Source organism: Rutidosis leptorrhynchoides, chromosome 4 (genome assembly GCF_046630445.1).
Source record: "Rutidosis leptorrhynchoides isolate AG116_Rl617_1_P2 chromosome 4, CSIRO_AGI_Rlap_v1, whole genome shotgun sequence".
NCBI classification, from domain to species: Eukaryota; Viridiplantae; Streptophyta; class Magnoliopsida; order Asterales; family Asteraceae; genus Rutidosis; species Rutidosis leptorrhynchoides.
Genome location: NC_092336.1, coordinates 588,796,077 through 588,822,985, shown reverse-complemented (window position 1 = coordinate 588,822,985; position 26,909 = coordinate 588,796,077). Strand labels below are relative to the sequence as shown.

The window sequence follows — 26,909 nt, the reverse complement described above, 5'->3', positions numbered from 1 at the left end:
ACAGAGATTGTAGTTAACGATGGTTAAGTCGTTAACAAAGGATGTACATCATAGCATATTAGTAATATGAATTAACCGAGTAGTACTTACCCCCAAAAATTTCATACATAATAGCTTAGTACGGAAAGATATATTATGGTTTCCAAATTTTATATATATAAGATATACATATAAATTCTTTAGATGGAATGAGTTAATATTTCATAACTCATTGATATAATATACTCGTTGTTGCTTGTGGTGTCGATACCGTTGATGGTTATAGAGCTGATGTAGCTTGTGGTGCTACAGGTGTTGCTGGTGTTGGTGATACTGATGGTGATGCTGGTGGTACTACCGGTGGCGCTTGTATAATAAGTTTAACTTGTAAATCACGCACCATTCTTGTCAGAGTTTCTACTCTTCCTTCTATCATTTCGGTCCACTCATCTGGTTTACGGTTAGAACTAGAATAAGTAATCTCTAAAACTTTTAGAAACTACATATTCTCTGCAGAATATTTCTTCAAGGAAGTGATGAGTCAATACTTCATCGTTTGTTGTTGTTGGTATTCCTTGGTATCTACGGTGCGTATGACGTTGATGCTCGAGGTACAGATTGTAATGTTGAGGTGTGGGATGCGGAGGTTGTTGGTGGTGGTAATGGTACTGTTGGTGTTGATGATGGTGGTACTACTGATGCCGGTGATGCTTGTCATACCCCCAAATAGGGCCGGGGAAATATGACTTCACAATATCACAACACAAGTATGTATAAACGAGAATGACTCTACATGAGACGTTTTAACAAAATTTAAATTTGCAGCGGAAACATAATAATGTGTTACATAATGAAACTCATATGTAAATAACAAATGATAAGTCTAATATGTGGACTCCAATGTAACAGCTAACTAAGCATCATAGGGCAGCACACAAGCTAATCTTCACCTGAGACAAACATGCTTAAAAGTGTCAACACAAAGGTTGAGTGAAAATCATAGGTTTAACAATAATAATAAGTTTTAGACCACAAGATTTAATTTAAAATATTAGAATATTCAATATGCCATGAGTTATAATATCGAACTAAACATTAACCCCTGACACTATACGGGTGTCGGCAATCATTATTATGTACCCCCTTGAATATTACGCCAATGGGTAGAGACGTCACTCTCAATAGGCCTACTCACAATAATTAAGCTTGCAAAATTTCAATTCCAGCAATTAACGATATTATGGCGGGAATTCGCATGTAACAATAAATACATGTTTAACAAAAGTCTCACGTAATTACATATCAAATAGTTTAGGTACTTGTGTCTAAATTGTAAATCATTTAAAAGCAAGCATGTGTCTCACCCCAAAAGTTTATAAAAACAGTTATGAAATAGTAGAAAGAGGGGCTATGAAGTTCACCTTAGTAGCAAGTAAGACATTTCACGCAAGAAGTATGAACGGAGTATGAAATCGGAGATCTCAACCTAGAGATATAACCTTAGATTAGTTAATGTCTAATAGACATAAAGTTTGTTTATTAATATAGAAAACTATATTAACAGTGACGGTTTTCGAGAAAAGTTCCTATTTTTCAAAAGTTTCTATTTTTGGAAACCTACTATTTATGGAAAGCTTCCACTTATAGTAAGCTTCTAATTTAAGAAGTTCGGGTTATAATTCTTAACAAAGATGTTGTACAATCTCGCCCAAACTTCGTTGCTATCATGCAAGTCACTCGAATGATCTATTATTACCGGGCGCCCAGGATTCTTGACCAGAATCTAAGTCATGGCATTTGAAATCCACAAGCGGTTCCCATAAGGCAACAAGGACCACCCTAGGCCACAAGTAGCGGTGATGTTTGTAGTCTTTGTACGCTATCTTTAATCATAACCTTCACGTTAATAATGTAAACACATAGCAAGTTATTAAGATACTTATTAGTTATATGTATATATATAAGTAATAATATATTTAGTGTAATTAAGTGTTACGATATAGTTAGGTGTATAAGTTATACTAATAATAGTATTATTATTTACTTTAATAATCAACTATTATGTTACATGTATGAATATACCTATATGATACATACATATATATTCTTTATTATTATTATACATGTTCATAACTATATAGTATATATATATTAAGTGTAGGTGTTACATATATATATAAGTGTAAGATGATACATATATATACACTTATTACTTTTATTATTATATTTACTAACCTTATATAATACTTTCATAATACACATTCATACATACATACACACGTACATATACATACATATGTACACATACATATACACGTATGTATATATATACATATATACATAAGCATATACTTACAATATACACATGTACATACGTACGTATGCATGCATGCATGTATATCTTTTTCATTATACGTTACTAATTATAATATCATAACCTACTTATCATATACAAGACCTATTAGCATTAACATAAAATCATAATCTTTAACCTTTACCTTAATACTTCATGATCAATCCATAATTCATAACTCTTTATTATATTAACTAGTTTATTATTCAATAACCATATTCATACATATTTTATCATAATCATAATCTTATAATTATACTTTTAACTTTGATCATAACCATTAACATTATTCATTATCATTATTCTTATACATTCATAATTCCTATTCATTATCAACTTTTAACACATAAAATCATAAACTTTTATTCATATTCATAACCTAAACTTTTTAATAATCACAATACTTTTAATCTAATCATACTTACTAGTTATCAAATTATTTATACCTCATAATCTTCTTATTAATCATAATACTTGATCAAGATCATACTTCATAATACTTATTAACAACATACATAATTATAATTTTAAAAGTAAATAAATTAAGAACAAGATTAAACTAGGGTTTAGGCTACCTTGGGAGCTAAAGATCAAGAATGGATGATGATGATGATGATGATATACGAAACAGAAGCAGTCTGCAGTAGCAGCAACAATCGACCCAAAAGAGGTAGTTCTTGGGTCTGAATTGTCACGACAGATGCAGCAAACTTAGCAGCAATTATGCAGGCAACTTAGAGTGATTCTTGGATTAATTGAACTCGACAGTAATCGCAGCAAAACCATAAAAATAGGCGCAGCAACTAAGGGGATTTGTGGCTGTTTTGATCACGCAAACAAGTAGGAAAACACAGCAGGTTGTTGGGTCTGTTTTGGTTCAGATAGCAGCGGGAAACAGCAGCAGGGAGTGGCGAATAAAAGTGGGTTGAAGGGCTATTTTTGGATTGCTAAAAGTAGCGAGATAGGGACTGTTTTGGTGAGGGTTTGAGTGTCGACTACAGCAGATGGTTTGGGGCTGTTGTAGTCGACTAGGATGATGATGATGTGTTGTAAAGTGTCGACTAAAAAAAACCTTGGGATCTGTAGGTGTCGACTGGAATAAGAGGGAAAAAGATGGAGGGATTAGTCGACTATTTTGCAGAAAAGGGAGTGGGTTTTGGATTATTTTGTGGTGTGCAGATTTTGAAAACAACAAAGCCTTATATAGATGTGTTACAAGAGTTGTGATCTTATTAGGAGTCTAGGAACTTGGTGATCAAAAACTTGGATTAGGATTAGGATTAGGATGCAAGTAATTAGGATTAGACTAGGATTTGGTTAACTTAATGATCAAGCTTATTTTCCTATTTCTTTTCTAATGAACCATACTAGCCGATTTTTATACATTACATATTTCTGTTCTTTTTTTTTTACACGGCACTTATATATTTATTATGTATTATATATATATATATATATATATATATATATATATATATATATATATATATATATATATATATATATATATTATTAATATTACTAATATTAGGATTACATTTTATTTAAATATTAGACCCTAACTTTATTAATTTACATTTACTTCTATTTAGTTTTAATATATATAATTGTATTTGTTATAAAGTTAATTATATATTATATATTACTTTAACTATTAACAAAAGTAATATAATTTACATATATCTTCATAATGTTAATAATTTAATTAGCACTAGGGTTAAGGTTTATATTATTAATTTTATTATTAGGGTTAGGGCTTATGATATTAATAAACCTTTAGGGTTAGAATTTAGATTATTAATTACTATTAAGTTTAGGGTTTCAGGTTTTTAATTACGAGCATTAATTATAAAGCATTTAATATGTCTTGATAACAACCCTAATGATGAGGCACAGAACAAGAAAACGGAACCCTAAGGGTAAATTAGTAAATTCAGAATGGAAAACGGGGGAATGTTATAGTACCTCCCCGTTAATTTAAACTTCGTCCCGAAGCTTCAGTAAGACTTCTCGGATGCATCAACATTTGAGAATAGATGGGGATATTTCCGCTTCATCCGGTCTTCACGTTCCCAGGTATACTCGGGCCTTTTCGTGAATTCCAACGGATCTTAACAATAGGAATGGAGCTTTGTTTCAAGCCTTTAAGCTTACAACAATTTTGAAGATTCAAGATGTGAAATGTATGAACTTTAATTAACAGGAAGTGTTGACTAAAAATTACCATTCGATCAACGTTTTGTTAAAACAAGGTTCACACTTAATTATAGTGGGGATCTACTTGAGTGATAGCTGATATTGTATGAAATTTCAGTTAAAAGAGCATGGGTGTTTAGAACATCTAGTCTTATGTACCTCATCCAAGACTAGTTCTCAAGAATTTCTGAATAGCGGTGACTTTTATAGGATCGACATGTATTCCTTCACTATAAACTACATGTCTAAGAAATTGTACGGTTCGCAGCCAAAGTTCACACTTGGAAAACTTGGCATACAGTTGTTCCTTCTTTAAGAGCTCTAGAATAAATCGCAGAGGTTGCTCATACTTTTTCTCGCTCTTGGAATAGATTAAGATGTCATCAATGAAAATGATTACGAATTTATCAAGATAAGGTTTGCATACATGGTTATAAGATCCATGAATACAGCAGGAGTATTGGTCAAATAGGTCATCAATAAGCGAGAATGAATAATGATTCTTGATGGTTAACTTGTTGAGTTCTCGGTAGTTAATACACATTCTCAATGTGCCACCTTTCTTATTAATGAAGAGAACGGGAGATCCCCACGAAGGCAAGCTAGGACGAATGAAACCTTTCTCCAAAAGTTCTTGGAGTTGGTTGGATAATTCCTTCATCTCGGGTGGAGCTAATCGGTAAGGTGCCTTTGCAATAGGTGCAGCACTGACAATTAAATCAATTTGAAACTCAACCTGTCATTGGGGAGGGAGACAAGGGAGTTCCTCAGAGAATACTTCAGGAAAGTCTCTAACCATCGGTTCATCATTAATGCGTTTCTCTTCCGGTTCGACTTTCTTAACATGAGCCAAGATGGCTTGATATCCCTTCATTAGATACTTGCGGGTTTTGATGCATGAAACGATATTGAGTTTGGAACCACTCTTTTCACCTTCAATGACTAGAGTTTCACCATTCTCTAGAGGAATACTAACGGTTTTATCGAAGCATAGGATTCTCGCTCTCAATGGGGCTAAACAATCCATTATAAATACATCGAAACCTCGTAATTTGATCGGTAGTACGTCAATGTACTCATAAGTATGAGGTAGTTTGGTTACAACGAGTTCTTCATATATGATGATTACCCTTCATGTAATCACATTGAGATTTTCGAATAAGTGGCTTGGAAATTTTCTTTGATTCACTTTCTATTCCATATGTCATGATATTGGAATTTCTATATGAATTACCATAACATAATCACGTTGATCAGGCATCATTATGTTTCACTAATTCACACTTCCACTCCAAGGTCACTTCATAGAGTCAGGATATGTGATCAAACTACAGAATTTTACTTATTAGAAAACTATCTAAGGACTTAAAACTTAATTTCCGTTTTACAAAATCCTTAACTTAAAACGTTTTCTCAACGCACAAAGGATAACACGGAGAGAATCTTCACGAGTTAAGAATAACGTTTTCTGGTTCACAAACCAAGGCATCGCGGTACGTATTATAACAATAATGTTATGTACATGGCCGTAATAAGTGACATGGAAAATGTCGGGAAATTCAGAAGTCATAAATGACATGTTTAGGAAAGGAAACAGGGTATCGAGATGGATGCTAAGGAAAGATACAAGGGCAATATATAAAGAAACGTATAATAGGGAAGCACTAAAAACTAAGAAGTCTGCTATGACTTGTCCCTTGACCGAATGCCTCGGGAGAAAAGTGATCTCGTGTTCTCCGAGTTCTATTGCCCATTTTGCCATTCTACCAGAGATTTCCGGCCTGGTCATAACGTGTTTGATTGGTTGGTCCGTAAGGACTTGTATCGGATGTGCTCGGAAGTATCGCCGTAGCCGCCTGGCTGTGTGTACTAAAGCATAAATCAGTTTTTCCATGGCTGGGTAGTTTACCTCTCCATTTTGCAACACTTTGCTTACAAAGTACACCGGCATTTGAGTCTTGCCTCTATCAGTGATTAGAACTGAGCTAATTGCCTCGGAGGAGGCGGCGAGATATACCATGAGGGTTTCTCCCGGTATAGGTGCCGTTAATGCTGGTAGCTCTTTTAAGAATGCCTTCATATCCTGGAAGGCTCTCTCGGCTTCATCCGTCCATATGAAATCTTTTTTGCTCAGGCACCCTTTTAACGTTTGGAAAAAAGGGAAAGCTCTGTCGGCGGCCCGGGACAGGAACCTTGTGAGTGACGCTAGCTTCCCGTTTAAGCTTTGCACGTCCTTTTTGCTCTTGGGTGACTGCATGTTCTCGATTGCTTGGATCTTCTTCGGGTTTGCCTTGATCCCTCTCGGAGTGATCATGAAACCCAAGAAGTGACCTTCTCCCATTCCGAAAGAACATTTTGACGGATTTAGCTTCATATTAATTTTGCGCAGCGAATCGAATGTTTCGATGGTGTCCAGGATCATTTGCTCTTCCGTTTTGCTCTTGATGACGATGTCGTCTACGTATGCTTCAATATTTCGCCTGATTTGACCCTGGAATGCTTTGTCGATTAGTTGTTGGTATGTTGCTCCGTCATTCTTTAGCCCGAATGGCATTTTGGTATAGCAAAAGATGCCTTTGTTCGTGAAGAATGCGGTTTTTTCTTCGTCGATTTCTTCCATAGGGATTTGCTGATAGCCCCTGTATGCGTCCAGGAAGCTTAGAAACTGGTAACCTGAGAGAGACTCAACTTTCCAGTCAGTTTCCGGCAGAGGGTAATTGTCTTTTAGGCATGCTTTGTTGATGTCTTTATTGTCGACACACATGCGCCAAGATCCGTCTGCCTTCTTTACCATCACGGGGTTCGCTACCCATGTTTGATATTTTACTTTTTTCATTATGCCGGCATCGACTAGTCGTTGTACTTCGTTATCCAGGAATTCACTTCGTTCTAACGCCATTGCCCTTTTCTTCTGGATGACTGGTGTGATATTCGGGTTTACGTTTAGCCGATGTTGGGCTATGTCGCGTGGGACACCCGTCATGTCCGATGGTTCCCAGGCGAAGACGTCAATACTTGCTGCTAGGAGTTTGCAGAGCGTATCCCTTACATTTGTGCTCAAAGTAGTACCAATCTGTATCCGTTGGTTCGGATGCTTGGGATTTGGGGATACATAACCGTCGTCATGGACTACGATATCACTTGCTCCGTTGAACTGAGCTAATTGCCTCAGAGGAGGCGGCGAGATATACCATGAGGGTTTCTCCTGGTATAGGTGTCGTTAATGCTGGTAGCTCTTTTAAGAATGCCTTCATATCCTGGAAGGCTCTCTCGGCTTCATCCGTCCATATGAAATCTTTTTTGCTCAGGCACCCTTTTAACGTTTGGAAAAAAGGGAGAGCCCTGTCGACGGCCCGTGACAGGAACCTTATGAGTGACGCTAGCTTCCCGTTTAAGCTCTGCACGTCCTTTTTGCTCTTTGGTGACTGCATGTTCTCGATTGCTTGGATCTTCTTCGGGTTTGCCTTGATCCCTCTCGGAGTAATCATGAAACCCAAGAAGTGACCTTCTCCCATTCCGAAAGAACATTTTGACGGATTTAGCTTCATATTAATTTTGCCCAGCGAATCGAATGTTTCGATGGTGTCCAGGATCATTTGCTCTTCCGTTTTGCTCTTGATGACGATGTCCTCTACGTATGCTTCAATATTTCACCCAATTTGACCCTGGAATGCTTTGTCGATTAGCTTTTGGTATGTTGCTCCGTCATTCTTTAGCCCGAATGGCATTTTGGTATAGCAAAAGATGCCTTTGTTCGTGAAGAATGCGGTTTCTTCTTCGTCGATTTCTGCCATAGGGATTTGCTGATAGCCCCTGTATGCGTCCAGGAAGCTTAGAAACTGGTAACCTGAGAGAGACTCAACTTTCCAGTCAATTTCCGGCAGAGGGTAATTGTCTTTTGGGCATGCTTTGTTGATGTATTTGTAGTCGACTGATGTGCAGCGGGGTGTATATAAAATAGTTTTGAATTTTTGCAGGAAATACTATTAAATACGATACAATTTTACACAAGATATTTATTTATTTATAGAATGGATATACTTAAACCTTGCTACAACACTTATAGGCAGTGTACCTAATCGTACAGTAGTGTAGTTTTTAGTAAGTCCGGTTCGTTCCACAGGGAATCTTTTTTAAACAAAGCTCAACGCTATATTAGTTTACTTTTATAAAAATACAAATATATATATAAGTAATATTATTATTATAAAGGGGGGTTTTTACCGTTTAATGACCGGTTTGTCGATTTTAAAACTTTAGTCGCAGTTAAAACCTAATGTAAAATATTAAAAATAAATACAAGACTTAATTTAAAGCGTAAAATAAATAACGATAATGAAATTGCGAATAATAAAAGTGCGATAAAATAAACTTGCGATAATTAAAAAGGACGATAATTAAAAGTGCAATTAAATAACAATAAATAAAAGTGCGATAATTAGAAGTGCAATTAAATATAAAATAAAGGAAATTAAATATGAAATAAAAGAATTATGCTTATTTAAACTTCCGTAATCATGATGTTTGACGTGTTGATTTTAGTTTTATGCCCATGGGTTAATTGTCCTTTGTCCTGGATTATTTAATATGTCCGTCTGGTTTTTGTCCATAACAGTCCATCAGTCATAAATATAAAGTGCGAGTGTCCTCGTCAAATTATTCTTATACCCGAAGTTAAATATTCCAACTAATTGGGGATTCGAATTGTAACAAGGTTTTAATACTTTGTTTAATGAATACACCAGGTTATCGACTGCTTGTAAACCAAGGTTTTACTACTTTGTTAACAATTACACCAATTACCCTTGAATGTAATTCACCCCTGTTTCAACAAGTTTATTAACTATTAATCCATTTCTGTGTCTGGTTAAATGAACGATTATTCGTACATATAAATACCCCGCCCATCGTGTCTGATTGAGTGTATATGGTAATTTATAGGGACGCCCAATTGTAAATCTTTATATTAACATTAACAAACTATCATTTAGTTAAACAAATATAAAGCCCATTAATAGCCCATAGTCTAATTTCCACAAGTGTCGTTCTTTTGTCCAAACCCCAATTATGGTACAAAGCCCAATTACCCAATTTTAGTAATTAGCCCAACATCATGATTACTTCGTTTTAAATAAGCATAATAATAACTTAGCTACGAGACATTAATGTAAAAAGGTTGAACATAACTTACAATGATTAAAAATAGCGTAGCGTTACACGGACAGAATTTCGACTTACACCCTTACAACATTCGCTAACATACCCTTATTATTAGAATTATAATTAAAATTAAAATATAAATTATAAATATATATATATAATTTACGTATGAGAAGAAGAAGAAAAAGATGATGAAAATGATCAGAATTCGGTTTGCTTTATAGGGAGTTTCAAAACTGGGGGCTCCGCGACTCGCGGCAATTTTGGCCTTCAAACTCCGCGAGTCGCGGAGATTGAAAATACAGCTCACACCAATTTGGAGTCTTTCTTGCCGACGGATTTTATATATAAATATAAAATATAAATAATTAATATAATTATTTATATATTATATTATATTCTTGTGCATAGTAGACTTGTAATTTTTAGTCCGTTGCGTCGAGCGTTAAGAGTTGACTCTGGTCCCGGTTCCGGATTTTTGAACGTCCTTGCGTACAATTTAATATCTTGTACTTTGCGTTTTGAATCTTGTACTCTTGTAATTTCGAGACGTTTCTTATCAATAATTGGAACCTCTTTGATTGTCTTTTGTACTTTTGAGCTTTTTGGTCGTTTGCGTCTTCAATTCGTCGAATCTGTCTTTTGTCTTCACCTTTTATTATTTAAACGAATATCACTTGTAAATAGAACAATTGCAACTAAAAGCTTGTCTTTCTTGAGGAATAATGCTATGAAATATATGTTCGTTTTTAGCATTATCAAATATTCCCACACTTGAGCGTTGCTTGTCCTCAAGCAATATCGTCTTGAAATACTAGAATCACTTCTTTATTCTTCACACTTTGTACATCAGTGATTTCTATACGGTGGTATGAACAATGGTAGTAACGATATGGTTTACAGTCCCACATGACTATAAAAATTTAGATCCATTAAGGAAATTGGATCTTTATGAAAACATTTGATCTTTTGAAAATTAAATCTAGTTTTTACCCTAGATAAGTTTTCCGGAATAACCCTTTACCGGTGTTTGCAAAATATTTTTGTGGGTTTGGTGGGTTTCAGATTTGAAAATTTTAGCTCAAAACTTGCGGTTTTGTGTCACCCACTTGCTAACCTTGTATTTGGAAAGCAACACGTCCAGTTTACTTGTCCCGTATATTACCTTTCGGTAAACTACCGTCCGGTTGAAAGGAAAGCGTTGAACAAGCAACTGTTAAGGCAATGTCTCCTGACATGCTTTTAATTATGGTCTATAACGTGTCGGACGCAATTACTATCCTTGGTAGGAGCAATAGTAAAGCTCACCCTTATAATTTTTCGGTATGGCACAAGGTCCTGTCTTTGACCACTATGCAACCACCGTTCTTACGGTTGACACCCGATTTGGTTCAGGTGACCTAATGAATTCCAGGTGAATTCCTAGGATTTTACGTTCAATGGTAATGAACGCATTGAAAATAGGGTTTTCAGAAAACAAATTGGTTTGTAATTTTGATCAAAATATTTTCTCGTTCAAGCTCGAGTTTAGATATCATCGAATTCCATGAGTTTGTAATTCTCAATCTTTAAGGTCAATCTCAAGGATTGAGTAATATCAGGCTTAAAAGCTGATTTTTAATCTTTAAGGAGATTATCCTTTCTAGGGATCTGATTCATTAGTCTTATCTAGCTAATTTGCATGGTGCCCCCCATTGTACAAGATAAATCCTTCTCATGGTTAGGATAAATCTGACCACTTGACGACCCTGTTTAATGCTGAGGTCCGTGGATTTCCTGCTGATTTTAGTGATGACTTTTCTAGATTTTTCGTCAACCTACAGCTAGTCTGGACGACAACTTCATGACCTAAATCAAGAAGCGCGTGTCTTTTTCGGAAGACTTTACTTCCTTTTAATGATGGAATTGATTCATCGTGTAGATCCATCTTTTCTTTTCTTTTATCGGGTAAAACAGTTTAGTTTAGTCCAAAGCAAAAGTATTTTCAGTTATTTGTTACAGATATATGTGACATTTGTTTAAGATAACTTGGTAGATTTTCCCACACTTGGCTTTTATTTTCCTTTTTATCGTCCTCTATTCCATTTTAAATGAATTTTAACATTTTGGTTTGTTTCTCAATTTATGTCCTTTCCGAGGTAATAATAATTTCGGTGTTAAAACCTAGTTTTATCGTTCATAAATATGTATAAACATGATTTTGAGTTCATTTAATTGAAAATTTTGAAAAATTTTACTAGAATTGGGTAGTCAGTATATAAGACTAGGGCTGTTCTTTATTATCAGAGAGCACTATATTCTAATACAACTACTGCTTTACTAGTATTTTTAATGGTAACCAAGTGTTTAAGATAAAAATTTTAAAATCCGAAAGAATTTAACCCCTTCCCACACTTAAGATCTTGCAATGCCCTCATTTGCAAGAAATCAGTAACAATTTAAATTATTGAGGGTGATTTGTGTGAATGATTAAATTTTTACCAAAGTTTCCAAATATATTGGCGTTTGTTCGCTGAATGATAAATGGTGCACATCATTTGTTCATTCCGTCTTGTTGTTATTTCACATATATTTTGCATCTTGTCGTCAAAATTAGTTGCTTTTGCTGAACTTAATGCCAGTCTTTGAAAATGCGTTGTTTTACCCTGTTGTGTACATAAGATAAACTACAAACATATATACATATTTTTGAAGTTTGGTATATTACCCCACATTCAAAAATTATTAAAATCTAAGAATAAAAGTTAGACAATTATAAAAACTATTACAATATTAACAAAAGTATTAAACGTATCAATAATTACAAATTACAAAATAAATAAAACTAAGTATACTAGGGATGATACTGGTACCAATAGGGGTTCCAGGCATAACCATAGGTGCTATAGAATGCTTCGGCAGGGTCATACGTAGGATATGGTGGCTGCATCTCTATAGACCAGGGAGGGAAGATGGGTTTCGGTGTAGGAATATAGTTTCTACCTATATGTTGGCAATGAGCTATGATTTGGTTCTGATGAACTTGCCAATCTTCAAATGCTCTCTGTCTAGCATTTTCGTATTCCTGAGAAGCTATAAACCTTTGCATTTCTTGCATCTCTTTCCCCCCTCCTACATTACCTTGCTGTTGGTTTCTCTCCACCTGTGGATGTCTACCATGGTATCGTACTGCGGCGTTATTTCGCCTCTTCAAAACTTTCGCACCATGGTATACATTTAAACCTATAGTATCGCGGGGTTCTGGTTCTTCTACTAATAATCCCCCCGACTTATATCCACACCGAGATATTCACCAATCAAAGTAATAAAAATACCACCTCCTATTATGCTATGCGGTCGCATCCCCCGAACCATAGCTGATAAATAATAACCCACACAATACGGTATACTTACAGCGCTTTGTGGGTCTCGAATACACATATGGTAAAACAAATCCTGTTCATTTACTTTTTCCTTGTTCTTACCCCTTTGTGTAATCGAATTAGCTAAAAACCTATGTATCACTCTTAATTCGGCTCTATCTATATCCAAATAAGAGTAATTTCCCCCTTTGAAACGGTGATGGCTTGTCATTTGACTCCACACACCGTGTGTATCAAAATTTTCATCTATCTTTCTACCGTTTAGTATCAACCCTCTACAATCGGCAGATGCTAACTCCTCAGGCGTATATATACGTAAAGCCTGAGCCATGTCCATTAAAGACATGTGGCGCATCGAACCGCCTAACAAAAATCTAATAAAAGAACGATCGGTTAAACTAGCTACCCGATCATTCAACTCTATACTACATAACAATTCTTCACACCATACTTTATATACAGGTCTACGCATGGTGAATAAACGTACCCAGTCATTAAAAGAAGAATTACCATACCTCTGTATAAGTAATTCCCTAATTGGCCTGGCCAATTCTACAGCTTCTAAGGGTCCTCATTCTATGACCCTCGGTACCTCAACAACCTTAGAATGAAGCGTATGCAAACCCCTTTGATATTTTGGATAATATATCCAAAGTCTGTCAAATCTCAGGTTCAGGTGCAACTCTTCCAAGTGCATATCAGAAAAGGTCATGACTGGATGAGGTATATCCTGCTTGTAGTAGTTATCCACCTCCTGTTGTTTCACATTCTCAGCAGGAGCATTGCGGGCTTGGGATGAAGATTCACCCCTTTCAGTCTGCAAAACACATCAAACACAAATTTTGTGCATACAAATATGCATTAGTGTCAGCAAAATCATCAATCAAAATAATTACAATGACATTATCAATTTATATCAAACTTAAGCTTATTTTCATATTTTCATCAAATCTACACTTTTTCAAATAAGCATATACGAAAATGTTCGCCAAGTTCATAATCATTCAACTCAAATAACATGTCAAAATAATCATTACTAGCAATTAAACAAGTCTCAAATGGCATTATCTTTCAAAAATCAAGTTCATGAATTTTAGACTTGAAAAAGTCCACTTTAATTCTCAAAATCATGTTTAGGCTCAAAGTTTGGATCATTTAACTACCTAGACATGTTACACTACTTAATTTAGCAACAATTCATGACAAAAATCGGCCATAACCTGTTTATATCAAAAAGCCCCAAATTTGCTCAAGAACACAAACCCTAGATTACTCAAAATTTGAAGTTTAAGGCTTCTAATCATGTTAAACAGCATCAATCTAGGTTATACAAGCATAATACATAAATAATTTAAGCCTAATTACACTAAAAAGCATCAAAATCAAATTGGGGGAAAAAAATTGCTCAAGAACACCAAATTTCGGATTAAATGGTGTTTAGGTGTAGAAATTTACCGTTTTTCTTGAGTAATTCCTAGATAGCATCCTTCTCAACATGATTTTAGTAAAAGATTTGGTGATTAACGGTTAAAAATTGTGATTTTGGGGGTGTTTTTGGTGTATTTTCGGAGTCTTTTTTCGCTGTGTTTTTCGGTTTTGAGGGTGTGGACTGATCAGTTCGGGTGTTTATATTTTTTTTCTGATTTTTCGACCCCTCCGCGACTCGCGGTGAATAACCCTTCAAACTCCGCGAGTAGCGGAGTTTGATATTTTTTTTTTTTTATATAATCATTAACTTATAAAACAATTAAGTACTTAATTTTAAAATTTTGTTTCCCTTGTTATTTAGGACGAGGTCGTTTCGGATCGATGTCCAAGTCCGTCCCTCGACAAAATTTTAAAATTTGTCTTTTTGTAGCGATTGTTTTAAAAGCTAAGATTTTTGGGTTTTTTAATGTTTTTGGCATACGTTAATTCAATAAGATTAAAAATAATGATAATAAAAGTTCTCGTCCCTCCCTCGGGTAAAGCAATTTCGGTTCAAAGACCTAGTCTTCAACTTACGACGAATTTTAAAAATCATATTTTAACTTAATGAGATAAAGTAAATTTTTGTTTTTAAATTCACACAACTTAAATATAAAATTCAAAATTAATATTAAAAATTCACACCAAACTTAAAAATTTGAAATGCATAAAATTAAAAATTCATTTTTTAAAAATTAAAAATTCACACCAAACTTAATTTAAAAATTCATATTATAAATTCATACCAAACTTATATTAATTTTTCAAATATTTTACAATTTTAAAAATATTGTTTTTACAAAGTTTACAATATTAATTTAAGATTTAAATATTAATTTTAAAAACATGGTAAAAATAAAATTTAAAATCTTTTTGTCTTTTTATCCCACTTTAATCAATCAAATATTATCAAAAATATGCGCCCCTCTTTTCGGTAAAGTAATTTCGGTTCCAAAACCTAATTTAACTCATGACGAATTTTTGAAATATTTTGGGTTGATTGATTAAAGATATTTATACCTTAAGAATAAACGTTAAATTTCGCAGTGATGTAATAAATTTTTGAATGATATCAATAATTTCGGTCGCCAAACCTAATTTTATTCAATACCAATTTAATACTTTTTAGCGAACAAATTAGCGTTTATTATCAAAAGGTTAAAAATAAAAAATAAAAATAAAAACTGTACAAACATACCTGTGAAATAGATTTCTTAGTTATATGATCTATCCCATTCATAAGATAGTCGGTTTAATTGGTTTTCCATGGCTACATAGGCATAACCTCGAGCATTCAGTGTCTTTTCTTCTAAACATATGAACGGTCCGTCTCTGCATAAAGTAACAAATTCGGTATTTGAATAGGTTTGATTATTTGAACATTTACCTCCATGTGACCATTTTCCGCATTTGTGACATCTTTCTAGGTGTCGTGCTCTTCTTTTCGCTGCGGATTTTGATTTTCCTTTACCAAATTGTAACTTATTATCTTCGCATCTGGATTCTTTTCTAACTCCGTCCATTCTTTCTCTGATTACTGATACTATTTCACTTGGTAGTATGTCATTATTTCTTTTAGTGATCAAAGCGTGTAGCATTAGACCATGGTTTAGTTCACAGGCAGTCTTCATTTTGTAAAAACCTAAAAAAATAAAAAATTCAGAATGGGGGGAGAAGACTAGTTCTTTAGGGTCTGCTAGGTAAAGACCATTCGGGTTTCATTTTCGAGAACTACACGAAAACAGACAATCTAACTCTAACAGAAATACATATTATCCTTTAAAGACTTGATTCTCCCCACACTTAGTTAGCTGTTGTGTCGAAATTGTGATTAACTTCGTTGTTGACTTCCATTGGACCATGTATGTAATGTTTAACTCTGTGACCATTAACTTTAAATTCAATCCCATTTGAATTTATTAATTCTATCGTTCCGTATGGGAAAACTCTTTTGACCATGAATGGTCCAGACCATCTTGATTTCAATTTTCCAGGAAATAGCTTGAATCGTGAATTGAAAAGAAGAACTCTGTCTCCTTCTTTAAATTCTTTTGAACTTCTGATTCTTTTATCATGTCATTTCTTCGTTCTTTCCTTATAGATTAACGAATTTTCGTATGCTTCATGTCTTAATTCTTCTAATTCGTTTAGTTGACTTAATCGTAGACGTCCGGCTTCATGTAAATCAAGATTACATGTTTTCAAAGCCCAAAATGCTTTGTGTTCAATTTCTACTGGAAGATGACATGCTTTTCCATAAACAAGTCTAAAAGGTGTGGTTCCAATTGGAGTTTTGTAGGCTGTTCTAAAAGCCCAGAGTGCATCCTCCAATTTAATGGACCATTCCTTCGGATTTGATCCTACGGTTTTCTCTAGAATACGTTTTAAAGCTCGGTTGGTATTTTCAAATTGTCCACTTGTTTGTGGATGATATGCGGTGGAGATTTTATGAGTTACTCCATATCTTTTAAGAACTTTCTCAAGTTGATTATTACAGAAATGAGTACCCCGATCACTTATTAAAGCTTTCGGTGTTCCAAACCTTGCAAAAAGACGTTTTAAAAAATTGACTACAACTCGTGCATCGTTAGTTGGGAGAGCTTGTGCTTCCGCCCATTTAGATACATAATCAATGGCTACGAGTATATATAGATTATTATGAGATTTTTGGAAATGGACCCATAAAGTCAATACCCCAAATGTCAAATACTTCACATACTTGGATGACATTTTGTGGCATTTCATCACGTTGACTTATTTTTCCGGCCCTTTGACAAGCATCACAGGATTTGCAAAGAAGGTGTGCGTCTTTGTAAATTGTAGGCCAATAGAATCCAGCTTCATAAACTTTTCTAGCTGTTAGTTGAGGCCTATAATGCCCTCCTGTTGGTCCTGTGTGACAATGGTTTAAAATTTTACTAGCTTCATCTCCAAATACACATCGGCGTATTATTCCATCGGGACAACTTTTGAACAGATGTGGATCTTCCCAGAAATAGTGTTTTATATCACTGAAGAATTTCTTTCGTCTTTGGTACGATAATCCTTTTTCAAGGAATCCACAAACTAAGTAGTTTGCATAGTCTGCAAACCATGGGATTTCTTTATAATCTATCTTCAATAGATATTCATCAGGAAAGTTGTCTTGTATGGCCGATTCATTTAGAACTTCTAATTCGGGATTTTCAAGACGAGAAAGATGATCAGCGGCGAGATTTTCTGCTCCTCTTTTATCTCGGATTTCAATATCAAACTCTTGTAAGAGTAAGATCCAACGGATTAATCTTGGTTTAGCATCTTGTTTTGAAAATAGGTATCTAAGAGCAGAATGGTCGGTATAGACCACCGTTTTTGCTAGAACGAGATATGATCGAAATTTGTCAAAAGCAAAGACAATAGCAAGGAGTTCTTTTTCAGTAGTTGTATAGTTCGTTTGTGCTCCTTGTAATGTCTTACTAGCATAATATATAGGTTGAAATCGTTTTTCAATCCTTTGTCCTAAAACGGCTCCCATTGCAAAATCACTTGCATCGCACATTAGTTCAAATGGTAGATTCCAATTTGGTGTTATCATGATCGGTGCATTAGTGAGTTTCTCTTTAAGAATATTAAAAGATTTGATACACTCATCTGAAAAGATGAATGGAGCATCCTTTTCTAGGAGTTTATTCATAGGAGTGGCAATTTTAGAAAAATCTTTTATGAAACGTCGGTAAAAACCGGCATGCCCTAGAAAACTCCTAACTCCTCTAACATTGGTGGGATGTGGAAGTTTAGCAATTACATCTACTTTAGCTCTATCCACTTCAATTCCTTCTTTTGAAATTTTATGACCAAGAACGATGCCTTCTTTAACCATGAAATGGCATTTCTCCCAATTAAGAACTAGATTTGATTGTTCGCATCTAATTAGCATTCGTTCCAGATTAACTAGACATGATTCAAATGTATCACCGAAGACTGAAAAGTCATCCATGAATACTTCCATGCATTCTTCTATCATGTCATGAAAAATCGCCATCAAACACCTTTGAAAGGTTGCAGGGGCGTTGCAAAGTCCAAATGGCATGCGTTTGTAAGCAAAAGTACCATAAGGGCACGTGAATGTGGTTTTCTCTTGATCTTCGGGTGCTATTGGAATTTGAAAATATCCGGAAAATCCATCTAGAAAACAATAGTAACTATTTCCGGCTAATCTTTCCAACATTTGATCTATGAAAGGTAAGGGAAAGTGATCTTTTCTGGTGGCGTCATTTAATTTTCTATAATCAATACACACACGCCATCCTGTTACAGTCCTAGTAGGAATAAGCTCATTTTTTTCATTTGTGATGACAGTCATGCCACCCTTCTTAGGCACGCATTGAACTGGGCTTACCCATGGACTATCAGAAATTGGATATATCAAACCTGCATCTAGCAGTTTAATAATCTCTTTCTTAACTACATCTTGCATATTAGGATTTAGTCTTCGTTGGCGTTGCACATATGTTTTATGACCTTCTTCCATAAGGATTTTATGTGTGCAATACGAAGGACTTATTCCTTTAATATCATGAATCTTCCATGCAATGGCTGGTTTATGGGCTTTCAACACAGAAATGAGTTGTGATTTCTCATTTTCAGTAAGAGAAGACGATATTATTACAGGTAATTCAGATTCACCATGTAAATAAGCGTATTCCAAATGGTTTGGAAGTGGCTTTAACTCTAATTTCGGAGGTTCTTCTATCGATGATTTGTATCGATATCTGTCTTCTTCTTTTAGCATTTGAATTTCTTCTATTGTTGGTTCATATCCATTAGCTATAAGTGTAGCTAATATTTCAGCTTCATCAATTGGTTCATTACCTTCTCCTAAAGAACATTCTCCTGTTCCTTGTAATTCTGGAAATTCTTCTAATAATTCTGCATGTGCATCTATAGTTTGAATATAATAACATGTATCATCTGCAGATTGTGGTTGTTGCATTGCTCTATCAACTGAAAAGGTAACACTCTCGTCCTCTATACTTAGGGTCAGTTTCTTACCAAACACGTCTATCATTGCTTTAGCCGTGTTTAAGAATGGTCTTCCTAATATGAGAGGAACTTGAGAATCTTCTTCCATGTCCAAAACAACAAAATCTACTGGAAATACTAAAGTACCAACTTTAACTAGCATGTTCTCCATTATCCCTCTAGGATATTTTATTGATCTATCGGCTAGTTGTATGCTTATTCTTGTTGGTTTCAATTCTCCAAGGTCTAGTTTAGCGTATAGTGAATACGGCATTAGATTTATACTAGCACCTAAGTCTGCCAATGCTTCTATTGAACTAAGACTACCCAGAAAATATGGAATTGTGAAACTTCCTGGATCAGATAGTTTTTCTGGTATCTTATTCAACAGCACTGCTGAACAATTAGCATTCATAGTAACAGCCGAGAGTTCTTCCATTTTCTTTCTATTTGAGATTAGATCTTTCAAGAATTTAGCATATCTAGGCATTCCTGAAATCACATCAATGAAAGGAAGATTTACATTTATCTGTTTAAACATATCCAAGAATTTGGATTGCTCGGCTTCAAGTTTCTCTTTCTTCATTTTACTCGGGTAAGGAAGTGGTGGTTGGTATGGTTTAACATAAGGTTTATCCTTAACTGTGTTATCTTCATTAACCTTTTCAACTACCGGTTCTTTTTCCTTATCTTGATCAGGTTGTGGTTCTTGTGGAGTAGGAATAGCTTCATCAGAAGTTACAGGTATTTCAGGTGGTTTAAGTGTTATACCACTTCTTGTGGTAATGGCTTTCGCTGTTTCATTCCGGGGGTTAGCATTTGTATCACTAGGTAGACTTTTCGGTTTTCTTTCACCTATTAACCTTGCTAGGTTACTCACTTCTTGTTCCAGATTTTGAATAGAAGCTTGTTGATTTCTAAATGCTTGAGCATTTTGTTCATTGGTTTGTTTTTGAGATGTGAAAAATTGTGTTTGAGTTTCAACTAGCTTTGTCATCATATCTTCTAAATTTGGCTTTTTATCATCGGTTTGTTGTGGTGGTTTGTTTTGAAAATTAGGTCTTTGCTGATTGTAAGTATTATTGGATACTTGTTGATTGCTAGGACCTTGTTGGTTGTTGTATGGAATATTTCTGTTATAATTCTGGTTTTGATTGTAAATCGGTCTTGGCGGTTGATAATTATTCTGATAATTATTTCCAGGCCTTTGGTTTATGTATGAAATATTCTCTCTTTGTTCCATTGTTAATTCAATACTGAGACAATCTTTTGTCAAATGTGGTCCTCCACACTGCTCACAACTAATTCGTATTGAGTGAATATCTTTAGTCATCTTTTCCATTCGTCTCTCCACAGCATCTATCTTTGCGGAAATGGAATCTAAGTCATGGCTAGAATCGGCTCTAGCTGCTTTAGATGATCTAACGATATCTTTTTCTTGGTGCCACTCATGTGAGTGGGAAGCAGTGTTATCAATAATTTTGTAAGCATCAGTTTCGGTTTTCTTCATAATAGAACCACCAGCTGCTATATCTATGTCTTTTCTTGTAGTGATGTCGCATCCTTGGTAGAATATTTGTACTATTTGACAGGTGTCTAAACCATGTTGCGGACATCCTCTTAACAACTTCCCATATCTTGTCCACGCCTCATATAGAGTTTCATTCGGTTTTTGTGTGAACGTAACAATTTCTGCTTGAAGTCTTACGGCTTTAGATGCAGGAAAGAATTGTTTAAGAAATTTGTCAACTAAAACGTCCCATGTATCAATCGCCCCTTCAGGTAACGATTCCAACCAATCTTTGGCTTCTCCCTTTAAAGTCCAGGGAAATAACATGAGATATATCTGTTCATCCTCCACTTCTCGGATTTTAAATAGTGTGCAGATCCTATTAAAGGTACGTAGATGTTCATTTGGATCTTCCTTCGGCGCACCACTAAATTGGCATTGATTAGTCACCATGTGTAGAATTTGTCCTTTGATTTCATAATCTGGCGCATTAATGTCTGGATGAGTAATTGCGTGACCTTGGCCAGTGCGTTTAGCTCTCATTCGGTCTTCCATACTTAGAGGTTCCAGATTCTCCATAATTGAATTTGTTGAATCGGTATCACTAGATGATTCTGATTTAATGGTTCGTTCCTCAACAATCTCTGTTTGAATGATTGGTGGTTCCGGGGGAAAGTTTAGTGGTTCAGGATCTACGAACCGTTCCTGAATATTCTCCGGATTCTCAATTGTGAGGTTGGGTTCAAAAAATGGATTATCGGAAATTTGAACTGAAGTACTTGGTTGACTGGATGACGATTCTAAAGAGAAATCAATGGCGGTAATATTTGCTAAATGTCTTGATCTAGTTACAGGTGGTGAACGTACAAAAGGTGGTGAACGTCTTGCTCGGTGCATTCACTGAATATCCTATTAGTTTTAAAAAGGAAAGAAAAATTATAATAAGTTATCCAATCAATAGACTTTTCTGATTTTGCCCACGTTTCTAATAGCCAAAAGATGCAGCAGAGGGGCAGAATTCGTTTGGTCTCAATATAATTGAGGACTGTTTGGCTCCAATAACCCGGTCCACGTACAAATCCAACTATTACTACGAACCAGAAAATTTTGATGTCTATTAATTTAACCACTTAAAATAAATTTTCGTAATTTTAAGAAATTTAGATAAGAAGTAGAATAAAAATCTATATCCTAAAAACTAGAATAGCGAGAAATAAGAAAAAAAAAGAGTTCGTCGAAAAAGGTCGAAAAAGAAAAATGGTTGAAAAAATAAAAGGTGACGAAAAAAAATAAAAGAAACTTATAAAACTTAAAAATACTTGACTAACCTAACCTTATTACTACAACTAACTTAAAATTATAATCGCAAATTGAGATTACTAATTGGAATGATAATTGGTACATAGTAAAAGGTGTCTAAAAATATTAAAGCTTACAGGAAAACTAAATCCCAAATGAAAATAACTTAAAAAGAAACTAAAACTTAAAAAGGCGTCGCAAAATTCTAAAGTACCTAAATCTTAGTCTAAAGAAAAAGCACTTAAGAAATTCTACGGCAAAGCCTAAAAATCTAGGAGTAAAAATGACTATGGCAAAAACTAAGTTTAAAACTAAATATGAGCTAAAAATACAAATATTATGCTACAACGATTAAAAAGGGACAAAATATAAAAATATACAAAAAGTTGTAAAAAGTACAATTTTTATAAAAATATTATTTTTATATTATTTATTTAATAAAACTATTAATTTTACAATTTAAATAAATTAATTAAACTAAAAATACAAATTAATTAAAAAGTAAAAGTTAAAATAAAACTAATAATAATAATAATAATTAGGGTTAAATAATAATAATAATTAATAATTATCCGTAATTAATGCTGAATTAGGGTTTTGTCGCCTGTCAGAAAATCTCCGCGAGTCGCGGTATTTATTGCATCAAACCCCGCGAGTCGCGGGGTTCAGAAATTCAACTCTGGAGCAGTTTTAATTTACGCGTTTTTTTTTTCGGTTTTTTATATTTATAAAATATATTTATAAAATAAATTAAATAAAACTCATATTTTTACAAAATAAAACTTATATTTATCAAACTCCTAAAAATACATAAATTTTTGTTTTTCTTTTTATATTTTCGAATAATTAAAACGTATTTTTACAAAAACGAATTTTAATAAAAGTTAACTAAATTTTTTTTTTTATATTAGTGTTGCGCTTCCGGCTTTTAAGAGAGTTCCCAGGCAGCGGCGCCAAAAATACTTGATGTGCAGCGGGGTGTATATAAAATAGTTTTGAATTTTTGCAGGAAATACTATTAAATACGATACAATTTTACACAAGATATTTATTTATTTATAGAATGGATATACTTAAACCTTGCTACAACACTTATAGGCAGTGTACCTAATCGTACAGTAGTGTAGTTTTTAGTAAGTCCGGTTCGTTCCACAGGGAATCTTTTTTAAACAAAGCTCAACGCTATATTAGTTTACTTTTATAAAAATACAAATATATATATAAGTAATATTATTATTATAAAGGGGGGTTTTTACCGTTTAATGACCGGTTTGTCGATTTTAAAACTTTAGTCGCAGTTAAAACCTAATGTAAAATATTAAAAATAAATACAAGACTTAATTTAAAGCGTAAAATAAATAACGATAATGAAATTGCGAATAATAAAAGTGCGATAAAATAAACTTGCGATAATTAAAAAGAACGATAATTAAAAGTGCAATTAAATAACAATAAATAAAAGTGCGATAATTAGAAGTGCAATTAAATATAAAATAAAGGAAATTAAATATGAAATAAAAGAATTATGCTTATTTAAACTTCCGTAATCATGATGTTTGACGTGTTGATTTTAGTTTTATGCCCATGGGTTAATTGTCCTTTGTCCTGGATTATTTAATATGTCCGTCTGGTTTTTGTCCATAACAGTCCATCAGTCATAAATATAAAGTGCGAGTGTCCTCGTCAAATTATTCTTATACCCGAAGTTAAATATTCCAACTAATTGGGGATTCGAATTGTAACAAGGTTTTAATACTTTGTTTAATGAATACACCAGGTTATCGACTGCGTGTAAACCAAGGTTTTACTACTTTGTTAACAATTACACCAATTACCCTTGAATGTAATTCACCCCTGTTTCAACAAGTTTATTAACTATTAATCCATTTCCGTGTCCGGTTAAATGAACGATTATTCGTACATATAAATACCCCGCCCATCGTGTCCGATTGAGTGTATATGGTAATTTATAGGGACGCCCAATTGTAAATCTTTATATTAACATTAACAAACTATCATTTAGTTAAACAAATATAAAGCCCATTAATAGCCCATAGTCTAATTTCCACAAGTGTCGTTCTTTTGTCCAAACCCCAATTATGGTACAAAGCTCAATTACCCAATTTTAGTAATTAGCCCAACATCATGATTACTTCGTTTTAAATAAGCATAATAATAACTTAGCTACGAGACATTAATGTAAAAAGGTTGAACATAACTTACAATGATTAAAAATAGCGTAGCGTTACACGGACAGAATTTCGACTTACACCCTTACAACATTCGCTAACATACCCTTATTATTAGAATTATAATTAAAATTAAAATATAAATTATAAATATATATATATAATTTACGTATGAGAAGAAGAAGAAAAAGATGATGAAAATGATCAGAATTCGGTTTGCTTTATAGGGAGTTTCAAAACTGGGGGCTCAGCGACTCGCGGCAATTTTGGCCTTCAAACTCCGCGAGTCGCGGAGATTGAAAATACAGCTCACACCAATTTGGAGTCTTTCTTGCCGACGGATTTTATATATAAATATAAAATATAAATAATTAATATAATTATTTATATATTATATTATATTCTTGTGCATAGTAGACTTGTAATTTTTAGTCCGTTGCGTCGAGCGTTAAGAGTTGACTCTGGTCCCGGTTCCGGATTTTTGAACGTCCTTGCGTACAATTTAATATCTTGTACTTTGCGTTTTGAATCTTGTACTCTTGTAATTTCGAGACGTTTCTTATCAATAATTGGAACCTCTTTGATTGTCTTTTGTACTTTTGAGCTTTTTGGTCGTTTGCGTCTTCAATTCGTCGAATCTGTCTTTTGTCTTCACCTTTTATTATTTAAACGAATATCACTTGTAAATAGAACAATTGCAACTAAAAGCTTGTCTTTCTTGAGGAATAATGCTATGAAATATATGTTCGTTTTTAGCATTATCATCGACACACATGCGCCAAGATCCGTCTGCCTTCTTTACCATCACGGGGTTCGCTACCCATGTTTGATATTTTACTTTTTTCATTATGCCGGCATCGACTAGTCGTTGTACTTCGTTATCCAGGAATTCACTTCGTTCTAACGCCATTGCCCTTTTCTTCTGGACGACTGGTGTGATATTCGGGTTTACGTTTAGCCGATGTTGGGCTATGTCGCGTGGGACACCCGTCATGTCCGATGGTACCCAGGCAAAGACGTCAATACTTGCTGCTAGGAGTTTGCAGAGCGTATCCCTTGCATTTGTGCTCAAAGTAGTACCAATCTGTATCCGTTGGTCCGGATGCTTGGGATTTGGGGATACATAACCGTCGTCATGGACTACGATATCACTTGCTCCGTTGAATATTTGCATGCATTCAATTGGTTCCATTTCTTGTGTCCGGATTGTAGCGATTCCGGCTGGAGTCGGGAATTTCAGCATACCATGGACTGTGGAGGTAATCGCGCCAAACTTCTGCAAGGCATTACGTCCCAAGATGACGTTATACCGTGAGTCTGTTTTGACAATAGAGAATTCTATGTCTGCTGCACTTTGAAAGGGTAATGTTACCAAAACCACCTCCAGGGTTATGGACCCCACCGGCCAAGTTGCAGTGCAATTGAATCCTGGTAGTGGCGAAGTTGCTGCCTTCTTTTTTCGTCTGAAGTTTTCTGGTAGCTGCAGAAAACAATGTTCGAACATGACCTCAGCTCCCGCACCAGTGTCCGTGTATATTCGCCCGATCTGGCAATTGGAGATATGTGCTCATATGATAACAGGGTCTGAAGATGGGTTGATGTTAAATAATGAGGGGAAAATGATGGGTTCGTGTTTTCATTCATCTAACACCCCTGATTTTCGTCTCTGTCCCGCGACCCACGAATGAATCATATGAACATCGGTGTCACTAGTGTTGCGTATGCTTGCTTCTTCGTTTTCAAGCTCGTCTTGGTTAGTTGTGATTAATTTCGTACCTTTAGATAGCGCCATTTGATCAAACCAAAATCGTTCAGTGTAAATAGATTTCGGGTTTGAGTGCTTAATTTGGGAAAAAGAGTAGGTTGATTGTTTTAACTCCAATAATTGTGCAAACCCCGATTTGGAATCTGGATTCCAAGGATGTAAAACAATCAAGTGAATTAACCTTATTCGACCGGAATCGAATAAGTTAATATCTTAGTGTGGATTAACTCGGATGGTGATCGGAGCACAGATCGGAATTAAGTTAACGACTGGAGTGACGTTGTCGCCATTGATTTTGGCAGAGTAACGTTTATGCATCCAGTGTTGTCCAAATGAATGATTTCACTCGTGTATTTATAGATGTTATAGAGGGAATGATGACGTGGCACATGTCTCTTTCATGGTTGTAACAAACTTTGCCAATCCCGAGGGGTGACGTGGCACCCGTCCCTTTCATGAGGAATAACAGATCCTAACGAACTTCCCTAGATTTGCGGGCTGACGTGGCATGCAACTTGCTTGCATGCTTGTTCCGTGACCAAGTGGTCATTCCGGGACAGGGTGCCTACTTCGTGACAATGCGTTCTGTTCCGGGACAACGTGCTTGTCCCGGGAGTTCCTTCATGTC

At 34.7% G+C, this 26,909-nt stretch overlaps 1 protein-coding gene across 1 annotated transcript; it reads right to left on the bottom strand.

Moving 5' to 3' along the window:
* Positions 1-8,178: 8,178 nt before the first annotated feature.
* On the bottom strand, positions 8,179-26,308 carry LOC139842903 (uncharacterized). Its single transcript, XM_071833001.1, has 3 exons — positions 26,168-26,308; positions 25,290-26,062; positions 8,179-8,341 (listed from the first exon to the last, which is right to left on the bottom strand). The coding sequence occupies exons 1-3, from the start codon at positions 26,306-26,308 to the stop codon at positions 8,179-8,181; spliced, it is 1,077 nt and encodes a 358-aa protein (XP_071689102.1).
* Positions 26,309-26,909: the final 601 nt, after the last annotated feature.

Bases quoted from the DNA above. Each gene is read 5' to 3' on its own strand.
- LOC139842903 (XM_071833001.1), bottom strand. From the start codon at position 26,308: ATGGCGCTATCTAAAGGTACGAAATTAATCACAACTAACCAAGACGAG. The intron at 26,063-26,167 runs GTGTTAGATGAA...TCCAATTGCCAG, and splicing joins GACAGAGACGAAAATCAGGG to ATCGGGCGAATATACACGGA. The intron at 8,342-25,289 runs GTGTGTCGATGA...GGACGCATACAG, and splicing joins GCAGACGGATCTTGGCGCAT to GGGCTATCAGCAAATCCCTA.